At 37.9% G+C, this 16,629-nt stretch overlaps 1 protein-coding gene across 44 annotated transcripts in view; it reads left to right on the plus strand.

The window, feature by feature from the left end:
• LOC117143036 (calcium-activated potassium channel slowpoke) overlaps positions 1–16,629 on the plus strand; it is a 43,239-nt gene that overhangs the window by 18,409 nt on the left and 8,201 nt on the right. For 10 of the 44 annotated variants that reach the window (XM_033307476.1, XM_033307443.1, XM_033307431.1 and 7 more), the window contains 9 exons: positions 4,133–4,243; positions 6,269–6,374; positions 8,338–8,490; positions 8,585–8,740; positions 10,540–10,652; positions 11,726–11,884; positions 12,092–12,168; positions 12,836–12,871; positions 14,929–15,000. In XM_033307476.1, the coding sequence (XP_033163367.1) occupies positions 4,133–4,243; positions 6,269–6,374; positions 8,338–8,490; positions 8,585–8,740; positions 10,540–10,652; positions 11,726–11,884; positions 12,092–12,168; positions 12,836–12,871; positions 14,929–15,000 (983 nt within the window). Of the gene's footprint in view, positions 1–4,132; positions 4,244–4,766; positions 4,873–6,268; positions 6,375–8,337; positions 8,491–8,584; positions 8,741–9,000; positions 9,114–10,539; positions 10,653–11,725; positions 11,885–12,091; positions 12,169–12,835; positions 12,872–14,928; positions 15,001–16,113; positions 16,165–16,629 lie in introns of all 44 variants that reach the window. The other 34 variants (XM_033307465.1, XM_033307473.1, XM_033307464.1 and 31 more) reach the window with 12 other exon arrangements.

Consider the following 16,629-nt stretch of genomic DNA (forward strand, 5'->3'; position numbering starts at 1 on the left):
TCAATCAAATCAGCCAATCAATCAATCAATCACCCAGCCCAAATTCAAAACATTTAATCGATAAAATACTCACCACCACCGCAACAACACCACCAACAACAACAAACAGCCACGGAATATAAAATACCCACACAGCAATTGAAAAAAAAGCCGAAATCAACAAGAAAATTTAAACTAAAATACTCATATTGCTTATATGAAAAAAGAACAACAAGTGTATGTTTTAGTTCTCGAACAACTCATTTTCTGTTGGTTGTACTTCAGTTGATTTCCTTTTAGTTTTGCGACCTAGACGTCTCTACATACGTAGTTTCAAAAAATATATATAAAAGGTAACTTAGGACGTAACCCCCTTGGAAATGGGGGGCTGTGCCGGGTTATGCATTAGTTTCATTACTTTTACCTGAGTTTCGCCCATCGATTTGCGTTTTCATTTGCCAGTTTTGATTTTTGTGTTCTTTGAATTGGCATTTTGCAGATTTGATCGTATTTGAGAATCGTACCACATACAACCAATTGTTTCGTACTTAAAATACTGTTCTGAGTGTATCTACTATATCATGTGCGTACTCTTAACTACCAAATGCTATCTTGTTGTGAGTTTCCATACTACATCCTCAATTTGAACGCCAAATTATCAACTTACTCTTCTGCTACTTTCTACTCTCTATACTCGTACATCCTGATCTTGAACCTAAATTCTTTAGCTCCTAACTTTTCGTTTGATTTGCACGTTCGTCTTCAGTTCCGAATAAACGCGGCTTAATCGTGTTCGAATTACAATTTTGGGTATATTGTTTAAATATTATTCTTTGGTTGATCTAGAAACGAATTGGATAATTGGATAATTTGCAGGTCGACCAAGCGAGTGTGAAGTCAGAGCTGATGATTGGCATTAATCGAAATTCAATATGCGTATACTCTTAAGTTTTTCTCTGTTTCTGTATGCCATATCATCCTAGCCTCGTTTTGCATTTGTATTAGCCCTTGAAGTGAATCAGTGATTGGTGTTTATTATTGTGTTACATTATCGTAATTGTCTATATAGTCCTTGCTATCGAAGTCGTAACTCGTATATATATATCTATATACATAAATAAATATACATGCGTATATGTATATCCACCTAAACGATTTAACATTGAACGATAATAATGCATACTAAATACAATAATAATAATAATAATAATAATAATATTGATTCGATTGTATACGTAAATGTTAGAATCCATATAATTCAAAATGTACACACACACATGCATAGAGTCGAACTCTCTATAGACTTTCTCTCCCCAAGTACAGACAGCAATTTGTAAATACCAAGCAATTTCCACGGAAGACTTCAATTTGCTCAATATTTTTGGCTAGAAAATGTACAATATTAGAACACACAGCTTGTGAACTGGCTTTGACATCTTGACCAAAATCAGCAGGCAGCTGCCATCTGAGAAACGGATTAAACATCGATGTGTGTGTAAAGCGAATCAATGAAACGTATCAATCAATAAAACCCATATATCTTTCCCGCATACTATACTCTTACTCTCTGCCTCTCTATATATTCATATCTTTCTCTCTTCAAACCTTCAATCAGTTATCAGATACTATCAGTGTTGTAGTACTTGGAAAACTTGTATACACATACCCCATGCTATCAACATCCACACGCATCTACTCTATACTCTTATGGTTTTGATACTTTCCTCTTCTGTTCACAAACTTTCGTTTTATCGAACATTCGAATACAACGGTATGATGAAGTAATAAAGAGATAAACAACCATAACCTACAGCACACACACACACACAGATTATACAATGCGAATCGGATGAAACTGTAACTCCACTCCAACCCACTTTTGTCGTAAACTCAGTGTTGTGTATGGATGCGCTCGGCGATTTCATTTGATTTCCTTTGCCCACCTTGTTCGGATCAGGATTAAGATCGAAAGCAAAGTACCAATCAAAATCAGGATCAGGATGAGGATCAGGTAGGAGGTCCAGGACGATTAGATATGCGGTTATGATGCGCGGCCCCTGTTCTCTAGCTAAGGAACCTACCTCCTCCGATGAGGACAGTTCAAATTCTGATTCTGAGTGTATCATCCGTATCCGTAATCGCAACCGAACCCGACTCCACCACTGCATCCGTATCCGTTAACCGTAACCGTATCCGTATCCGTATCCGTATCCGAGCCCCTCCAAATCTCTACATACACACATCTCCTGTCTCTCTCTTCAACGCTGTCTCTCTTTCAAGATCTCTCCTGTCCACAGTTTTTGATTTCCTTAAAAGATCCACTCACATTCATTGCACATTTGTGAGCGATAGATTTGGCGCATTGAAATCGACTTATGTTTTTTCTTATTCTGAGCAGCAATTCTTTGTATGAAAATAAAACAATGAAAATGCGTGGCCAGGCATCAAATATGTTAAACCTTCTCACTCTATATTATATCATTTCAAGAAAAAAAACCAAACATTTAATTCCAAACGTCACCATTCGTTTCTTTAGCTGCAGCAATGAAAAGAAATACAAGCAACACCAGAACTAATCGAATGTAGTGCCTTTACCTTGTTCCTTTGTTCTTTAAATGCAAATTGAAGTTCTTCTTTCGTTTTAGCGAACTAGTCGAGCACCGTTTTTTATTGCCACCGTAGAGGTAAAAAGTTGCCTTGCATCCGGATTTGATCTGCAAAAATGGATTGAACATACAACAGATCACGATCATGACATCGATCATTAAATTTAGATTTTTCTTGTACTGACTTTTTGTTAAATATTTCTACGAACGAAGACTTATGTCGTTTTCCTCAAGGACTATTATCATTTGACTTTCATCGGCATTGTAGCTACAACCGTAGGTGTATAGTAATCGTGAACTATGCGATACAGTTCGCTGATTCTCAACGCACATCCACAAACTCACAATATCACAAGCATCCAACACTCGAAAAAATAATGTAGAAGTATGCATGTGTAGTGGCACTGACACTCACTTTTAACTTGGTATGGGAAGAATGCCTGCCCGGTTTGCCTGACTGCCTGATTGCATGACTGTGACTACAGTAAATACCCAAAATCAAATAATCTATTGTATAATTAGCACCCGTAGAAGTAATTTATATACCTGGAATGAGCGTAGTGTATTATACAATGTGTATATAGAAAACAAATGCGTTGGCCAGTTGCTGACTACTTTTGATGCTTTACTTGATGCATGTAAGTTGATTGCAACCGAAAATGGTGTGCGTAGCTAAGCCTTTATAGTACCTAGAACAATATTGATTTCCGATAATCGTTTATATATACTTATACTTATCATTTCGATTGGCTAACTGCAGCGGCAGAGTGCCGAAAATGCGGCGACAAGATCCTCATTTTGTGACTTTTGATTTATTGCCATTGATTGATTTGTGTACAAGCCCCTGGGGTAGCAGACTAAATTCATGCATTTTGCATTTATCATTTAAGTTTTTAGTTTCAATTATGAGTTCGTGTATTTTGTATAATTTTGATAAATGTTTGTTTCCTAAGAAAATGCAAAGTAATTATACTTTACCACCAAATAATACTGACAAGCCATAAAGATAATCATAACCAGGCAACGATAAGCAGTTGATAAATAATACAAACAGATCAAAGCATAATCAATATAAAGAAATATACAGAAATACGAACAATGAATATACTCGAATCTATAACCGCACCGAAGAACATGCACTCATTCGAACACATTCAAAGCACTCAAACACACGCACACGACACACTGACAACACACACACGCACACATGTACTATATTATGGACTTGGCTTCATGGCAGCTCAATGGAATGTGATTAAATCTGAGATAATAATCTAATAATTCGTCTAAGAAAGTGAATTTAATTTCATGACTTGAACTAAATTCATTTTTCTTTTTTTCCGCTTTAATCGCACACTAACACTGAAACACCGCAACACACACACACACACATGCTCATTTGAAACACACACATACGTCACACATGTACAGAGCTTAAGTGCATTCCACACTAGATTTAAGTCAAATTGTTGCATTAATCGTTTGAAGCGCTGCCAATTCAAGGAACTAATCTATTTTTCTATCTACCCCACCCTCAACAACACAAGACATATTGTGGTATGCGGTCATATAACATACGAATCCGTGTCGCATTTCCTGAAGGACTTCCTCCACGAAGATCGGGAGGATGTCGATGTCGAAGTGGTCTTTCTCCATCGGTAAGTCCATCCAGAATCCAATTAGCCTTTAAGCAGAAGAATAACCTGTTTACAGTCGTATTGCTAATTTGTTGTGTCGTTGTTTTATTTCCATTATTATTTGATAAATGTATTTTCAATTCAGTTTTAAAACAGCAGCAAGAGAATAATTAGCGCAGTACCTAAGCAGTTAAAAATAATGTGTATTAGCGGTCAGCAGTGGCGCGTAAAAGTAGGCAATAGTTTTGTGCACTGAAAAGAGATCAAACCATTTACATAGTAATATTATTTATAATTGATTTTGTTCAGTGCTGCTGCTGGCCGCTAACTCGATAGTTGGGATGCCAGTTCCCCAGTCAGTTAAGTTAGTTCAAGGCACTATTCTAAGTATTTGCATTAATCTAGCGACTAGAGAACACACAGTCAGTGAAAGTTATGTAATCTTTTGATTTGGAAATTCCTCTTACGTTCACTATGTAACTAATCAATGCCTAAACTCAACTATATATATGCCATATCATGTACCGTAATGTAAACCAAATAGCAAAGAGCCTGATCTGGAGCTAGAGGGACTGCTGAAGCGTCACTATACCACAGTGGCCTTTTTTCAGGGCACTATGATGAACGCAGTCGACCTGGAGCGAGTCAAGGTACACAAACACACACCGTGACACAGACACCAAGCCACGCCCACGCCCACACCCACACGCACACGCACACCAACAGACACAAACACGAACACCTACAGACACAGAGACACACATATGAGAACCAGTGAAGACACGCAGAAACTTAACGATTTAAACGATTTACTCGAGCCCCGATTGTCAGGTGTCCCAGCAAAAGAACAAAATCAAACTCCAATTAAAATCAACAACATGAACAACAACAGCGAATCTTACGTGCAACTCTCATACTTAGATCCTGTGAATGTTTTTGTGCCCGCAACTTAGTTCTTCAACAGCTAGGATGCAATTTCACTCTACTTGCCCTCCGATTCGAATAATTATAAAGAATTTCAATTCCTTTCGCTGCTGAACTTTCACAGCAAAAAAAAAAAAAACAAAACCAAAATGAAACAAGACACGCCCCCTTCCTCGTTCTATTTTTTATGCCATAAATCTATGCTCGCTCTCACTTTGAACTTGAACAATTCAATTATGTTTATTTTTATTGCAATTTAATAGCTTTATTACGGCATTATTATAAATGGTTTCCGGTTGCTGCTGATGAGGCTTTCGAGAAGAGCATTTTGCCTAACAATTCCTCTCAGAGCTTCGTGATAAATGATGTTTATAATATTTTAGATAGACCTTAGTTAAGAATCCCGTTCACAATATACCATTTTTTTGTTTCATCGTTTTTTTATCTTGGCTTAAAGTATTTTTACCCCGCTTAATGGAATGACTTTCTTAGCTGAATTTTGTCATATATCCTTTTAATCCAAATTTAAGCTCAAGCTTACAAATACCTCACGTTTTATTATATTTTATATTTATCAATTCGTAGTAAGCAAAGTTGAATTCCAATATTCCTCTTGTATCATATCCGTACAGTTTTTATACTCCCATAGAATTTACTTAGTCTTGAGAGCCTAGTTAAGTAATGTTAATTAGATATTTAAGAAGAGTTTTTTGTCTAGAGCATAGACCTAATTTAAGTAAGGAGGTTACAATATTTCGACTTTAGTTCAGTTTAGTTTTAATGAATCACAGTTTTTGTTGCACCTTCGGCTTGGAGATTTTCTTTACAACAATTCTGTCTGCATTGTTTGTTTTTCTTCTTTTTCATTTGCATATTTGCGGACTACGAAAATCGCACCATAATCATAAATATCTGTATATTGTTTGTTGTGTTTCGAACACCAACCCACACAATGCAATTATATGATATTCTTCTGTTCCTTTGAATACAATCCAATCTACGTGAACTCTGTGTACATTGGAATCATTGAAAACTCTAAAAACTTTGTATTATTTTCCCACAACAACCACAAAAAAAAAAAAAAAACAAAAAACAATCGATTTCAAATGAAAAATTATAAAGTAAACCACCCGATTTGGAACTTGAGGGTTTGTTCAAACGTCATTTTACCACCGTGGAGTTCTTCCAAGGAACCATTATGAATCCGATCGATCTTCAGAGGGTTAAGGTAAAACAAAAATGTATTTTCATTTTATCCGTTCTATATGTTTGTTCGTTTGCTTTCGTTACGTTGTTCATTTAACCTATTCCTTTCCGTGTCTATTTTCGTCTCGACCTGTGAGCTTTGATTTCATTATGTATTAACTATTAACCGAAGTCCCAGAATAAGCGTACTTCTACTTCTTACGTACTTATTTATGTAACGAACGCTCAAATGTAATTACAACCCGCCTATTAATATACTAATCTATGTATTTACGTGTGTGTATGTGTAATGTCTGTTTAACTGTACAAGCGATATTCGTGTAATACATGCGTGGTGTATGCGACCATACTGCATTTTCTGGACCTAGTTTAGTTTACAACACCATGCCACATCCATCGGTACACGTATCCTTCGGATTCCAGCACTCAACTAACATCAACGAAACAAACACTCGCTGTACACAGAAACACCGTAAATTGATGTTGAAATTGTTGTGTAAAATGATAACGATATCATCTTGATTTATCTTTATTTTAAGCTGCATTACTTGCAACGATTAACGTATACGTAATATCCTATTTATGTATGTGCTAAGTATTCTACTGTACATGTTAAGTTAAGTGTTAATTGTATAATATGGATTATACAGGTTTTAAGGGGTTTTAGTGCTAATTTTTTAATATGGATTATATTGGATTTTTGGGGCTTAAGAGCTTTTTGAAGAAATTGAGAATATACATATTATTGGTAGGTAAGCATATTTTAAACAATAAAAATGCTTCATATTTTTGGAAAATATATTTTTAAAAATTCAAGGGGATAAGTTTAGGTATTCAAAAATTTGTAAAATAACATTTTTTATTAGAACAGGTTTATTATATAAATTCCACGTAAAGATAGATATGTATAAGTTATAATTTTTGTGAGTCTGACTTATTCATTGCTTTTAATTTTGAGGGAAATGTATATTTAAGCCATTATAAAGTACATGCCCTAATAGTTTGTATATATATATCTATCAGCTTAATCGATATCCTCTGAATGGACACTCATGAGCAGCCTTGGCTTTGTATAATGCCATATTGCGATGCAGATAGTTACTTTCCACAGTATCTGAGCTTATCTTTTGCATGCGAGCATACTGCATGTCTATAATCGGATACAGATGCTTGTAGCTAGTGCCAATCTATTGTCTAAACGCCCACTTGAGTTGCTCTTGAGTTTTGTGGGGCTTTGGTATTTGGTATTTGATTAAGTTTAAGTTCCCCCACGCCAAAGCCAATCACCCCAACACCTCTGTGTACTTGTTCTTTGTGAAAACACCCCACCCGTGCACCGAGCGTTCGCCTTATGATTTCTTAATGTGTCCTTAGTTTGGAGTTGAAACCGAAAGACTGTGTTATCCAGCAACCCAACCAACCAAACACCCACCCACCCAGCCACTGTACAACCGCTTACTATATCCCCAACCGACCCCCTGTGGGCAATGCTAATGAATACTACTCGTACCCCCAAAACAAAAAAAAAACCCTACTCAGTACGTACGCAATGCATATGCAAGATATCTATATATATTGATATGATATGGACTCGATCGCAGCCAGATCGATCGAGCCAACCAAAACACTCACCTGTGGCATTTTAAGTACTCATACTCGTACCATAGTTGTCCAGTCGATGTGCGTGTAATCCAAAACAAAAATCGCTTACTAATTGTTTATATTGTGGACAATGCTCTAAACGTGACACCACCTCTGCAATATCTATTCACAATAACAGTAACAATAACAATCACTGAACCATAACAAACTACTTTGAACAGTTCAACATAACAAAACTTACTCACATGAGACAAACATCAAATGCCCATAGACATAGTCTGACCATAAACAGCTATACTAGATAGCCATTATAACTAAACTATGCTAATCTGTAACCCTCTATCTCCATCCTTCCATCCACATGGATATCTCAAATGCAATAGGTTCATGAAGCCGACGCCTGCCTCGTGCTAGCTAACAAATATTGCCAAGATCCCGACGCAGAAGATGCTGCCAACATCATGAGAGTCATCTCGATCAAGAACTACAGCGACGACATTCGAGTCATCATCCAGCTGATGCAGTACCACAATAAGGTGGGTTTTTCTATTATATAGATACTGCGTAAGATGATATTATATACCATGACACCATTATCATTGTATATCATGATCCTTTGATAACTCCTAGGCGTACTTGCTGAACATACCATCGTGGGATTGGAAACAGGGCGACGATGTCATCTGCCTGGCCGAACTGAAGCTGGGCTTCATTGCCCAGAGTTGTTTGGCGCCCGGGTTCTCGACCATGATGGCCAACCTGTTCGCCATGAGATCGTTCAAGACGGTAAGTGTGGGGTTGCAGTCCCAGTCCAGAGATCAGGCCACTCACCTACGAAATACCAGACACACTCACACTACTGGCGCCCAGTGAAAGCAGGCCGAAGAAGTTAGATATTTTCCAGATCTACCCATTACAGATTCGCGGACAATGTAACGCCCGGCGGGGGGGGTGAAAGTAATTTACTATATGTGGGGTGTACTGTACCGTATATACGTATGAAATCAAATATGCAAATGTCTCTAAATTACGTCTCTAACCCATAGTCGCCAGACATGCAGTCTTGGACAAATGATTACCTGCGCGGCACTGGCATGGAAATGTACACTGAAACATTGAGTCCCACATTTATTGGAATACCATTTGCTCAGGCCACTGAGTAAGTCACGCAGCTGGCAGTTTTCCAATTTTCCAACCATAAGATATATCGTAATATTCGTACCAGAAACAAAAAACCAATTTAATACTATATCGTATCTACTACTACCTACTCTATTCTACTCGTTAATCGTGCAGCGTTGAACGAAAAAAAAAATATATCGTACACCATGAACAACATAAGATATATTCGGTCTACAAACTGAAGCTTAATTGTGATCTAAGGATGTGTATTTTTTAGCACTAAAAAATCACAATTTAGCCAATTTGTAGGTCGATGAAAAACCACACAACTCTCACACACACCACAAGTAAACACATTGTTATTCGTTTCACTCAGTTCTGATCGTCGTTGTAAATCTATCTTTTGTTGGTTGTATTTTAAGTTGATTTTGATCGAAAATCCGGCACGTTTACACCGATCTAAGTGTTGCAACGTGTAAATGTGCCTGCCAGTGAACTTAGATTATGATTTTCCAAACAAGTACACACAAATACACCAGCCAAGACATTACACTGTGACAAATTAGTCGTTGTTTCAAGCAAATTCTTTGTGTAATTGAGTGTTCTAAGTGTTCAAAATGCCTTCAGTGTTTGCAAATACAAAATATGGTTTCTTTTATCCTTCATTTTCAAAAGCAAACTTCAAACGGCCAGTTTAACTGACTCTATTTATTTAAGGACAAACAAACACCATACACACACACCCACACACATACACACACACACCGATACACAGACACACAGCCAATCGCTAATGTATGGTATCTGTGTGAGCGGATCTATCCGAATCTCTCTCTCTGAATCTTTCTCTAAGTCAATCTATCTATTTGTATCTCAGTAACAGTTCTAAGCTCTAAGTTTGCAGCGTGCATTTTTCAGTTGAGTTGGTTCTTTTCCGTTCCCGATGGTTTTCAGTTCGACATTTTGATTTTTGCTCATTTGACACACGTTCGGTTCGGTTGAGTCTTGATGCCAATGATCCCCATGCTCGTGCCTTCTTCAATGCTGTAAAGTTCGCCAAATCGCCAGAAAGTGTACAGACCGAATGCCACCAAAGATAACCCCGAGATCGAAGCAGTATTTCTATGCCAAAAGCCAAAGCCAAAGCCAATGCCGAAAATGCCAAAAATGCCAAAGCCAAAGAGTATGCAATGCCTGACCCAGAAACAAACGCACCATCCACACCAACCAGCACCGATACTCGCCAGCTGTTGAAATGTGTGCCGTAGACCCAGATGACCCAGAAAGCGTAGGACCTGTCCCCCAAAAACTATAAAAACCACCTGCCACAGCCACACAAAACCAAAATCAAAACCGAAACAGACAAACAAATAAATTAGTACCACAACCGATAATGCGCCAAGTAGTTACTTTAGCGAACTTACTAAATGCCAACCACAACAAAACCATTTTCTAACTTTCAGTCACCAGACACACAGGCCTGGCAAAATGATTATCTTCAAGGTACAGGGTGTGAGATGTACACCGAAACCCTATCACCTTCATTTACCGGCATGACATTCCCACAAGCCAGCGAGTAAGACTCAAAAATGAGAAAATAGAGAAAAAACAAAAACTAAAACCAAAAAAAAAAAAATTATATGCAAAATGTATAAAAAATACTACTACTTCTACTACTACTACTACAACTTTTTGCATTGTACAGAATAAGTTTGTTTAACAATTCTTTTTCCTATTATTTACCAACTTGATTCGATTCCGTTTGATTTACTCTCCTTCTCCTCATATTAACAACAACCAACAACTAAACAACTGTTTGTCGCCTCTCCCCACTCTCCCACCTCTGGCCATGTATCTCGATATATATCAAAAACCCATACTCTAGAACCATAGCCACTGAAAGATCCAATTTAGCCATAGCCACCCGTACTCGAGAACCCGAGATCGAATCTTTCGGGGGCGAACGCATTGAACAACCTGTATATTAAACCCACACTCATTTCGATTGGCTCAAACTGCATATAGCGTATCCTTATACCTGAAAGTATCCGTATCCGTACTCGTATTCGCAACTGCAATCGTAATCCGCATCCGATCGCCACAATCGCTTGCTAACTTTGAACTCCGCTCGCTGCGATTCGTAGAGCGTCAGACACGTACACTGCAAATAATTCTAGAGACCCCACCCACAGAACAGCTCCACTTGTGACTCCACTTCCGAAGTCCCGAACTCATTGCATGTGCAGAATGTTTTTTTTAGAGTGTACCCTAGTTGGCAATGGATGATGATGATTCACTGTCGGTAGTTTTGATTTTTTTCAAACATTAATTTTTTTCTAGCATTTTTTCAACTAAGCATTTTGCCACGCATGCCTTTTTTTGACTCGTCAAGCGTCTTGATTGTTTATTGATTTTTAACAGTGTACGCTTTCAGAGCACCCACCAATACAACGACACACACACACACACACTCACAAACACCCCACTCACACACACACAATATGCATGCCCTGTTTTTGAGAGAGTTCGACTACACCTTTGTAGCATACTAAAACTAGGTTCAATTACTTGTAAAGCAACAACCTAGACTAAGTTGAAAGGCTATCGGGCGATCGGGAACTGATCAACTCCCCTCTTCCCCGCGTCTAGACTGTGTTTCTCCAAGCTGAAGCTCCTGCTGCTGGCCATCGAGATCAAGGGCGCCGAGGAGGGGGCGGACAGCAAGATTTCCATCAACCCTCGAGGGGCCAAAATCCAGGCCAATACCCAGGGCTTTTTCATAGCACAAAGTGCCGACGAGGTGAAGCGGTAAGAGGTCACCCCAAAAATCTATCTGGGTTTCACTTTTTCCTACCACATGTGTTTTTCATGTAGTGACGAAGCGCACCGCAAGGGGTCTTTGGTACTATAAGAGTATAATCAATATAAAATGTAGTTAATATAAAAGTGCAAGCCAGAAGCAACCATAAACATATCAAACATATTGACTATAATTTATAACTTTAATTTCCTTAGTGCCTGGTTCTACTGCAAGGCGTGTCATGAGGACATTAAGGACGAGACGCTGATCAAGAAATGCAAATGCAAAAACTGTAAGCAAACCCTTGTACCAAGTAGTAGCCACAGCTATCTTTTTAGAGACTTTACGTATCTATGGATTTAATTTAACTTATCCGTTTTGATTTTAATATGTATTTGATTTGTTGTTTCGTTTGTGAATCGAATCGAACGTTTCGAAGACAGCCAGAATCGAAAAAGCCAAGAGAAACGATAGGAAATAACAACTCGATTTTAGTTTGTAAGAAGGAACTAGCGAGTGTTGAGGCAGTTTCTAGGTATAAGGCGCTATCTTTCTAATCTTTATGAATATCTAAATATTTTACCTCTCCACCATGAAACTATTCGTATATTCTTACATATTTTTATACATAAATATCCATGTTTTTATTATATATTTATTATGTATGTGTGTTGGCGCGTGTGGCCTCGCTCTCAATGAAATCAATACCAAAAAACTGCAACAACCAATCACAACAACTAACTATAACTATAACTATGTATAATCGAACCGAATCAACAATAACAAAAACCCATTGGCATGGCTGCAACTGTTCGAACACACCTCGCACATATCCGTGTGTGTGCGACTGTGTGTGCCGCACTTGCAACGTGACATAACCAAATACAACCAATTAAACCGAAATGGAATCGAATTTAATACCAAATAATACAATCCAATGCCATAACTTTGTCCCACAGTGACTGTTCAGCCCAGGAGCAAATTCGATGACTTAGGTAAATCAAGCTACAAGCCGAATAATCCAAAGAACAACAAGAAAACACACTCTAATCTTGCCCACATAAAAAACCAGAACACTTGAAACCACACAAACACTTCTCAGTTTTCAAGTTTTACCCGATACCAATACCAATACCAACCGTTACCGATTCCAACTTTTGTATAAAGTACATTTTGCATACCCCCGTTACCTTTTGTTTGTACATTGAATAAAGCAAAGCGAAGGTCCCGATTCCCAAAAACGATCCCCAGTTGATTTTCCTATCAGCACCTCACCTCAACCTCAAGAGCACAACAAAATCAAGAATTTTCCTTTGATTTTGATTGTTTGTCTTTAGTTTTTGAAACGATTTTGCAAGGCGAACCATTGGACCGACCCTTTGTGCTCAGCCCCTAGCCATAAAACCGACGTTTCCGACATCATAACCACCCAGCATATACTCTTATATATACTTATATATATCTGAACAACAAGCCATTTCGTCCTGCCCGATTACCTTGCCCATGTGCAGTTCCATTTTGGTCACTGTTTGTTTTGACATGCGCCTCTTTGTAACCCACGAAGTAAGAGTTAAATACACCCACACCTATAACGTTTAACTATTTATGCCCATACAATTATCCCATGAGGATAAAACCCCGAAGCAAACAAAGCATTACGTAACATCGACCTTGTAAATATGTTTGTGCGATATGCAACCCCAGTTCTTTGATTACCTATACTACAGCCACAGTCAACCAGCAAGAAATGTTAACCAAACCTCTTCGCTTTTCCTTTAACCATCACCAAAAAAGAAATCCATTAGAGTACCACCATGATAGTTGACACCCACCATTTTGAGTTCAAAAGTGAATTTTGCGTTTTACGGGGCGTATGGGTAATATGCCAGCCTGCAGAAGTGAAATACAAAGGCGGAACTGCCATATTCGAGCAGAAAACAGGCGCCACGCAAATTATTCAAATTTATTCAAATATTTTTCAATTTTAAAACTCAAGCCTACTTTGCAACTCGATTACAGCTTTGTATTTCATTAAAAGGCATGAGAACCTATTTACCATTTGTATTTCTTTATGAATCTATAACTCACACCCCATTGATAGCCCTCTTTTTATGATCGATTTTTGTTCCGATTCTGAAACTGCACATATTTTTAAAAGTCTGTCTCGCTAATCCTCGCTCTTGCTATCTCTGTCTCTGAAATCCCCTCTTAATCTTTGTACTTTATACTTATGTGTTGAGAATAAGCCGAGATCAAATAAGTGCATGGAAATGAGCACAACAATCAATTAACATCCTATCACACCATCACCATACGAAAAACCTTTAATATAAACGATTATACTCTATTTTCGATCAATTTTGACTCACTTTTGCAGCATCCAGCTCTAATTTAAATACTCTACCTAATACTTATGACTAAATTATCTTTAATACTTACCGGTAGACCTAAGTTCTTGAAATGCTGCGCCGTCCTCACGAATCCCCTAACACTTTCCGTTGATTTGTGTTCTTGGCGTGGCACTCACCTCACTCACCGATCTCTATTTACATTTAAAAGTTTAAATATATATATATATATCTAACGCGATTGTATATAACCGCGATCGTAGCTGCAAAGCCAAAGTGTAAATAACATTAGATCGGGTTACAGCAGAAGTTAACATGGCGTTTTCAGAGAATAACCAAAGTTTATGTATTTGCTTCTATGTAGCATAATACCAGAACAATCTCAACCTATACTCTGTAAACACCCAACTTAGCTGCAAATGTTCTTAAGTAGTTAGTACGTTTGCCGAGTTTGCGTTGCCTGCGTTTTGGCTTTGAAACCAGCGAAAAATCAAATTCGGGATCCAATGTGTTGCAGCTGAATATGTGAAACGCAGTTCGTAGTGCCTAGAGCTTAAGTTTCAGAACCAATCCCAGATACCGATCCCAGATATATTACACCTAACTGAACTATATACATATATATGTGCATTTGTTTGTGTGTATGAGCGAGTGTCTATCTGAGTATCTACCGTATACCAACCAAAAACGTAACCATCTTGCAGATGTGGGCATGATTATGATGCAGACGGGCATGGTCAACCAAGGCATCACGTCGGTGATGAATACAATGGAGGGTACGCTTTCAAATCCATTTCCACAAACGAATCCAAAAACCAATTATTTGCGATTTGCGGCGCTCTATCCAGTATTAATATCCGTTTATATACTATATACTACCAAGCCAAAAGAATTATTTGTTGCTGCTAATCCCGAACCTAATCCAACCGATCTAAAAGATAAAAGGAGCGACAACCAAAGTACAAGCTAAATACAAGTGAAAGTCCGCTGATCCGATAAACTTTGATATTTCAGTTAAGAAATTCTTCAGTTGCATCTTCTTAAGAAATTTTAAAGACTTTGGTTAGCGCTCCTGAGATTTGGCTTGCCAAATTCGTTGAGAAAGGACTATCCTTTGAAAACTAATTGAACTTGGAAACTAAATCAAAATTACTAAATTGATGTACAACTGTCAGCGTTTGTGTGCCTTAGTTAATGCTAAAAAATCATGAAAAGCTCTTAGCTGCTAAATGCCAAGAATCCCCGCCAAGAACCGAAACCCGCATCATTTGGCTGGATAACTGGGAAACTTCCAAATCAGATTGTGAGGAAATGGGTATATAGAATCCACAATAGCAACCAGGGGACTCCGAGTAAATAAGTTTTAGACTAAGAGTTGAGTTCAGTTCGTACTTCTGCTCCTTCTATCGCTCTATCGTTCTCTCTATCGTACTCAGTATAAATATAACATACACCTATTCTAGAACTAATTTAGTTTTGCTACGATTTCTGGTTTGGTTCGCCCAAGAGTCGCGTATAGTGTCATAATAAATCGAAAGCATATCTAGTATATATTCCTTATATACATTGCATACATATATCTACTTATGATCATAAACTGCATACCACATATGAATATATCTACATAAATATAATATATATTATTTACGAAAGTTCAAGTACAACGTGTGCCGTGTGTTTTACCTATGATTTTCGTATAGCGTATTTAATTTCCTATGATTTATTCATCATTTTCGTTGAATGATGTTCCAATGATAAGCAGGCGCAGTATTGCGAGCAGATGAAAATGAAGAAGAACTAAATTATATTGAAAGCAACAATCATTACCTTGCCATCATTTACCTATTCACACGATCCTATAAAATTCTGTTTTCATGAAACAAAAACAGTGGCCACCTTCCGGAAAGGCGTCCGAGCCGTACAAATGGTTGGGCGTGCAAGTACGTATAACTTACTCTACCTCTCTCTCTCTCTCTCTCTCTCTCTGTCTCTCTCTATCTATCTCCTGTCTCTGTCTCCATATACTCTACTGTTACCAATAAGCATACGAAACACACATCTCATAACCAGAAACCACGAAACCCCACATGATTTCCAATTGGCAAACCGAAATTTACCATCACATTCGCCCTATAGACTCTCCTGCTAACCAAGTTAAAACGCTCAATTACATGTTTATAGCGCCAAACTAACTGCCAACTAACTACAAACTAACTAACCAACTCTAATTGCTATTGTTCAGCTGTATATGCCATTTGCCATTCAGCAAACCAATCGAAAACTAAGCCAATCAATCAGGCAGCCAAACAATCGAAAATCAATCAATCTTTGTCGGAACTCAGAATTCAGAACTCAAAACACAGAACACAAACACCAACACAAGCACACAAAGTCCCTGGACCCGC

This window comes from Drosophila mauritiana, chromosome 3R (genome assembly GCF_004382145.1).
Source record: "Drosophila mauritiana strain mau12 chromosome 3R, ASM438214v1, whole genome shotgun sequence".
NCBI classification, from domain to species: Eukaryota; Metazoa; Arthropoda; class Insecta; order Diptera; family Drosophilidae; genus Drosophila; species Drosophila mauritiana.